Here is a 7,500-nt window from a genome sequence, read left to right on the forward strand (position 1 = left end):
GCGGCATTAAGGAAGTAAGGAATGAAACTCTTTATTTGCCATTACATTTACACATACCAGGAATGTATCCTGTGCATTTAACCCAACTAGTCAGGAGCAGTGGGCAGCTACAGTCCAGTGCCCGGGGACTAGCTCCAGTTGTAATGCCAGTACCTTGGTCAAGGGCAATGGCAGGAGTTACCTAGCATGCATGTCTTTTGGTAGATTTATTTATTGATTGATTGATTGATTGATTGATTGATTGATTGATTGATTGATTGATTGATTGAAAACTTTAATTAACAGATTGCAGAATGGGTACAGTACAGTACAACTCAATACACACAATTGTTAAGGGGATGCAGACCAGAGAAAGACTTTCGTCTTGTTTACATCAGGGTCCCCCATTTTCAATTCATAATGACATTTATGACTAATCTAATCTAAATCTAATGTAATCATCTAATCTAATCATGACATTTATGACATACATGAAATACATATAATACAGTACTGTTACATTTGTGACATACAAGATATGCAAATATACAGTACTGTTAAACAGAGATCCTAAACAGTAAATATATACATACGAGGGGGAGGTAAATGTACATTAGGAGGGGGTGGGTGGGTGGGAGGCTTAATTATTTAAGGTAACCAACTTGCGTCTAGCCACGCCCCCGCGGCGCCGCGGAGCTCTGCCGCGGCAGCAATATGTAGCCGTAATTCCCACTCTTTTAACATCGACGGTTAGCTCAACTGGTTCGCCGCCTAGCTGTGGATCCTGTGGTGCGTTGGTGACAAGTTTGAATCCCTTCAATTTTTTTTTTTTTTTTTTTTTAACATGCATTCTTGCCGGTTAAGTTTAGGCATTGTTTCGGAGTTGGTTAAGGTTAGGGTTAAGTTTAGGCGCTGTTTCGGAGTTGGTTAAGGTTAGAAGGGTTAAGTTTAGGCGCTGTTTCGGAGTTGGTTAACTCTTTCAGTGCCACTCACGAGATTTCTCGTGTTTTTTTATAGGTGGTTGCTAGCCACTCACGAGATTTCTCGGATTTTTATTTTTTTTTTGTGATCTGAAAAATTATTGCATCACCCGAGCCTACCCGAGTATTGCCGAGCTGCGCCGGTGATCACTGTGGAAAAAAGCGCCCCCTGTCGTCTCCCAGATGACATAAGTGATTTTGGAATGGACTCAATGAAAATGAATGGGGAAAAAAATCCGGTACTCCACATTTTCCAGTTCACTGATCCAGCCGGGGTTACCACAGTTCATTCTGGAGCCTCAGATCCCCGCGGATCATGGAGATCCACTGTGTCGCGTTGGATCCATACACGTATCGATTTTTTCGAATGGTGATCAGGAATTGGAATATACCAGTTGGATACCATCTGATGTCAGGTAAGGACTCTATGTTATCAGTGGTAGGATAATCAGAGTAAGTTTGATGAAGTTATAAGCTGTTTTGTGAAATGTCTTCTTTCGGTTTCAATGTAAAACTCCGAGAGGAAATCAACGAGGCGATTATCCGCGCGCGGCCGTAATGTGCGTGCGTGCACGTATAATATTGATCATCTAGCGTTTATTTGAAAACGATTCATAAAAAGGCCGACGAATATCAACGTTGTGGAATATTCCACTAAAAGACGATTTTCATAGAATGCTCCAGAATGAGCTGTTTTTTATATCAAAACTGGGGCTTTTCTAACTGCTCTGAAACGGCAACGACGCGATAAAAAAACAATCTGCCTTCACAGCACTGTCTGGAAAATAGTCTTTGATAATGCGATGGGCAGATTAGACACATAGCCATAATTTAAAACATAGATTAGGCGATATTAACGTTAACATTGGCGCGGATGGTGGCATTCAAGCGGTAAAATGGAAAACCAGGCGTGGCACTGAAAGAGTTAAGGTTAGAGTTTGTCTTAGAGCATGGCAATATTCTTTCGGAGTTGGTTAAGGTTATGGTTAAGTTTAGGCATTGTTTCGGAGTTGGTTAAGGTTAGGGTTAAGGTTAGGCATTGTTTCGGAGTTGGTTAAGGTTAGAAGGGTTACGTTTAGGCGCTGTTTCGGAGTTGGTTAAGGTTAGAGTTTGTCGCAGAGAATGGCAATAGAATGCAGCCTATTTCCGCGCTGCCGCTCTCTCGCGCTGCCGCGGTCACATGGGCGTAGTGGCCAATCAGAGAAACGCTGAACACAAGTTGGTTGTCTAAAATATTGACGCGGGTGGGAGGGAGTTCAGACATTTACGGGGGCCAGTTTCGAATTGCAGCCTCCCGTAGGTGCTCTTTTAGAGCGGTTTTGAAGGTGGGTAGGGATTAAATTTTTTTTTACGGCTGTGGGTAGGGCGTTCCTCATTGATGTGGCATAATTGCGAAACGTGTTTAGTCCCTTGTTTGTGCCGAATCTGGGTTGCACATGATTTGTGGAACTCCCTCTGGTGTTGTGGTCGTGGTATTCACTGACCTTTGGGAAGTACCTCGACATGTACATGGGTACCTTAGTGGTGTAGTGTATCTTGTAGACCAGGCCCATTGCAAGTTGCTGTACTCTGTCGTCTACTCTAAGCCATCCTAGGTTGTCAAAATGGGCTGGGGTGAGGTGTGTTTTAGGAGTAAGGTCAAGCAGTAGTCCGACCAGTTAGTTGTGTGATGTTTGTAATCTTGTTTTTAGTGCCTTTGAGGTGTTTGGTACCATGAGGTGCAAGCATAGTCGTAGTACCCTTGAATGAGTGCTCCTGCCAGAGTCTTCAGGGTATTCTTGTTTACCAGGGAGGAGATCCGGTACAAGAATCTTGTTCGTTGGTTGACTTTTTTTTTTTATCTACTTTTTCTCCCCATTTTCTATTTTTCTCCCATCCCAATTTTCGTATTGTCCAATTCTCCCCTCCCCTGTCTCGAACATTGTTAGACCATGCCTCCCACTAGTCGGCTGCAATGTGGACCAAGCCTTGCATCATGTGTCCCCCCCCGCTACACGAGGAGGCAGCTGTCGCATCTTTTCACCTGTACAGCACAATCTCTCAGCGGCAAGGAGTAACGTGTGGGAGGCTCACGCTGCCCCCGATGCTTCCTGATTCTGCTGTACAGGCGCACCAACCGACCTGTAGGAGTCGCTGTCCACAACGTCCGATCCCCACCCACCGGCTTTCCCACCCCCTAATACTGCCAATTGTATTAGTATGAACGACCAGCCAAGCCGGAAGCAACGCCAAGAGCTGGGCTCGAACCCAGCATCTCCTGCGTTAGTGGCGAGCGCCTTGCCCACTGCGCCACTTAGCCGCCCTGTTGGTTGACTTTTTTTATTACATTGTTTGCCATTTTGTCACAGGAAAGATTTGCCTCTAGGATGGACCCTAGGTATGTAATTTCATCTTTCCTTGTGACAATATTGTCACCCACTGTAACAGAGAAGTCGTTTGTCTTGCTGAGTTTGTTATTTGATCCGAAGAGAATGGACTCTGTTTTACCTAGGTGTAATGATAGTTTGTTATCAGCAAGCCAGGTGCAGATTCTGCCGAGTTCCGAGCTGAGGGCTTTTTCAACCTGCAACTTGTTCTTGTCAGAGACCAGCAGGGCTGAGTCATCCGTGAACAGGAACAAGTTGCAGTCACAAGCTCATTTGCATAAATTAGGAACAGTAACGGTCCTATATAGGCTTTCTTCTACCGTTTACCTCCACCATCTGTTCTCTCCCCTCCAGGTAGGATTGCATCCAGCTCACTGATGAACTATCAAAACCTATTGCTTTTAGCTTGTCAATCAAAATGGAGTGATTGACAATGTCAAATGCCTTTTGGAGGTCCAGCATGACCATGCCGCAGTATTTGCCCACGTCCACCTCTTGTTTGATGTGGTCGTTCAAATAGAGAAGGCATGCGTCAGTGGAGTGGGATGTTCTGAAGCCAGATTGGAATTTGTAGATTTTGGGGAATTTGGGGATATTGTCATGGCCAGTGGCCTTATAGGTTGGAGGGCGCTCAGTTTTCTGAGTACCTCAGCTGTTGTTAGCATTTCAAGTTTGAAGTCGTCTTTGTGGACCCCTAGGTTTTTGTAGTAGGCTAGGATGTGTTCTACCCCAAAATGCCCTGAGTGGGAGGGTAGTTTATTAACCAGTGTTGTGGCTATGTTTGTGAAGAAAATGTTTAAGTATTTGACCACATCCAGCTCGTCTCTGATGAGGGTGTTTTCTGTCTTTATGTTTATGTTTTTAAATCTGGTTTTACGTTTTTTTGCTGCAGACTAGTTGGTTGTTGAGTAATTTCGAAAGTTCACAGGGTTTGTTTTTGTTTTCCTCAGTTTTGTCATTGATGACATTTTCTTTTGCGGATTTGATCATGGTGTTTACATCATTTCTTAGCCTGTTTCTTTGTATTTTGAGTTCTACCACGTGGGCTTGGAGATCTCTGTTTGTGCTTTTGGCAAGCTTTGACTGACTTTTATGAAGTTGGTGTGCGAGGAAACTGGAGTATATGGAGGAAACCCACATGAACACGGGGAGAACATGCTAATTCCACACAGAAAGGCCTCCTGCCGGGATTCTAACCCAGGACTGTCTTGCTGCACTAATCACTGTGCCACCATTACACCCAAGTTTATAAACATGTAAAACAATGCCAATGTAAACAAACTTGACAGCCACAAAATACAGCCAATACAATTAAGATGTCATATAGGTCTGTTTCACTCCATTGTACATCATATTATAGGTCTGTTTCACTCCATTGTAAATCAGATTATAAATCTGTTTCACTCCATTGTAAATCAGATTATAGGTCTGCTTCACTCCATTGTTAGTCAGAATATACAGTAGGTCGGTTTCACTCCAATGTAAATCAGCATATAGTACTGTACAGTAGGTCTGTTTAATTCCAATGTAAATCAGAATAGGTCTGTTTCACTCCATTGTTAGTCAGAATATAAATCTGTTTCACTCGATTGTTAGTCAGAATATAGGTTTGTTTCACTCCATTGTTAGTCAGAATATACAGTAGGTCGGTTTCACTCCAATGTAAATCAGAATATAGGTATGTTTCACTCCGTCAGAATATAGGTCTGTTTGGTGGTGAGCTTCCCATTTATGTACGTATGGATCACGGATTGGGCTTTTATAGTTCACTATACGAAATTGGTGTACGGACTGAAAGGACTTGTATGGGTGCATCCATGTGTTCCATACTGGGGCTAGGCCTACAGTATAGGGGATTATCATAGCTTCACTTTCCAATAACCGATAACTGCAATATGAAACAATATGAAAATAAAAAACCCTTGTAAAAACACCTAATCTATTTTATTTTGAAAATAATCTGTGAAAATTTGACTTAAAACAATTTTTTTTTAATTATTTGATTAAATGTTTTGCTTTAACCACAAACAAACAAGAACATTATTTCTGTAGTATGCTTAAAAAAGAACAACAATGTAAGATATACTGCATCAAAATGGCATGGCTTGTTATATTAGAACAGAAACACAGAGTGGGTTATGAGTGGGTTATGAGTGGGTTATGAGTGGGTTATGAGTGGGTTATGAGTGGGTTATGAGTGGGTTATGAGTGGGTTATGAGTGGGTTATGAGTGGGTTATGAGTGGTTAATGAGTGGATTTTGCTATTGTGCTATTTTGCTATCGAGAGGAATTCTATTATTGGTGGCATTTTTGGAGATAGAAAGATATTTAGATAAAAAGGTTAATAGCATATGTTTAAGATATGTTTAACTACGTAGCCCTATTCCATACATTGCTGTACATTACCCAGAGGTTGTCGTTGCTTCTTAGACGTCATCTTCTGGGCTCTCTTCAGCATCAGAAGAGCTGTGCTGCTGTCACTGAAACCCCTGAGACGACAACGGACCAAGTGTCAGACGCTCGTAGTAATAATAATTCAGAACTAAATTTTGTCCCGAGCCTTAGAATCAGAATCAGAATCAGAAAGGTCTTTATTGCCAAGTAGTTTTCACATACAAGGAATTTGCTTTGGTCGTTTTTTGGTGCGACATTGGCGGACAAACATTAACAGACAGATAATACACTAAAGAGGTGGAGTAAGATAAAATGAAATATGAACTAAGTTAAGCACAATAGAATAGAATAGAATTATGGAATAAAATTAAATATAGGCCAGGGCTGTACATCTGTAAATAAAGAGGTTGAATAATGAGGTTGAATAATATTAAATGGAAATAATTACATCTTAGGCCTAGATGTAATCAATTCTCCAGAGAAGGTCTTTAATTCGTGTATGTGTAATGATTTTGTTTTTCCATCTTATTTCCTTGACTCAAAACAGAAGAACTCTTTGCATGTCTATTTCGGGAGACAGGTGTGTAGGAGACAGGAGAGTGCAGATCAAAAGTTGCAAACAAACTCCTGCACACTGTACTGTATAACTTGCAATTATACATTTACAGTATTTGCAATGTTTTAGTGCAAGACCAATGCAGTGCAACCAATCACATTCCCCACGTTCAATAGGAATACATAAATACCAAACATCCATTTAGCTACTATATGACAGTCTGCAATATCATACATAGAGTTAGAAATAGTAACAATCATAAATGTCCCCCGGAAATATTGCAGGTTACATTTGTAGATTAATCTGTAGGGATACATTTACGTGGCATGTGATAAATCAGCAGCAATAAATAAATAAATAGAAACAACAAGATCTCACAAAATTCCAATGGGCAAAACATGTATCAAGACTGCATGCATTAAATTAAATTAAATAGGTCTCTATAAATAGATCATATAAGCCCCAAGAGGTAAATTGCAGTCAAGAACCTTCCACAATACATATTATATACGGAGCACTTGGCCCTCAAAAAGACGTGCTCTGATTTACTTAAAAAACGTTCTAAAGAACTAAAGAAATTCACTCTGTCACTCTACTACAATAATAATATTGTTTATAAAAAATAATAACATAACAATAAAAAAAAATGTAAAGTCTGTCCCTGCACTTTTTACCATTCTTGAAGATCCACCTCTGTTTGTAAATAAAAGGGGGAAGATGCAAGGGATCACTTCCCTGTCGGCACCAATATCCAGTCAAGTAATGCAGGCAATCTTGCACCCTCTTCCCAAGGGTAATTACAGCTGCAATAACACCATGAATACTAATCATTTCTCCCATCCCCACACAGGCAAAACATTTCCCATCAACAGCGTGATCACTTGTGCATCCACACTAGGGCTGACCCAGATTAGTTGAATAGTCGACTAATCGATCGAAAGGAGCCGTAGTCGACTGCCAACCTCTTAGTCGAATGCAAAAAAATATATATATTATAATTAAAACAACTTTAAAAAATAAAAATGTATCATTCTTTCCAAAAGTAAAGAGGCCTAGAAGCTTGGCTAACGCTAATGCCGCACATACCAGAGAGGCTAACTGCCTAAGAAACGGGCACAGAGGCACTGAAAGAGGATTTCACCCATCTAATTAATAGAGACAAATATCAAGATGTGTCCATCAGTGGACCAATTGCATGCTTTTGCAGAGGACAAGAAGCCTTCA

At 41.0% G+C, this 7,500-nt stretch overlaps 1 protein-coding gene across 1 annotated transcript in view; it reads right to left on the minus strand.

Annotated features, from left to right (window-relative positions):
• lrriq1 (leucine-rich repeats and IQ motif containing 1) overlaps nt 1-7,500 on the minus strand; it is a gene marked incomplete at both ends in the record, with an annotated part of 160,285 nt that overhangs the window by 38,937 nt on the left and 113,848 nt on the right. The window contains 2 exons of the mRNA XM_084335301.1: nt 4,414-4,439; nt 5,733-5,815. Of these exons, the coding sequence (XP_084191427.1) occupies nt 4,414-4,439; nt 5,733-5,815 (109 nt within the window). The remainder of the gene's footprint in view (nt 1-4,413; nt 4,440-5,732; nt 5,816-7,500) is intronic.

The sequence above is a fragment of the Notolepis coatsorum genome (assembly GCF_963971535.1).
Source record: "Notolepis coatsorum genome assembly, chromosome: 18".
In the NCBI taxonomy this organism is placed as follows: Eukaryota; Metazoa; Chordata; class Actinopteri; order Aulopiformes; family Paralepididae; genus Notolepis; species Notolepis coatsorum.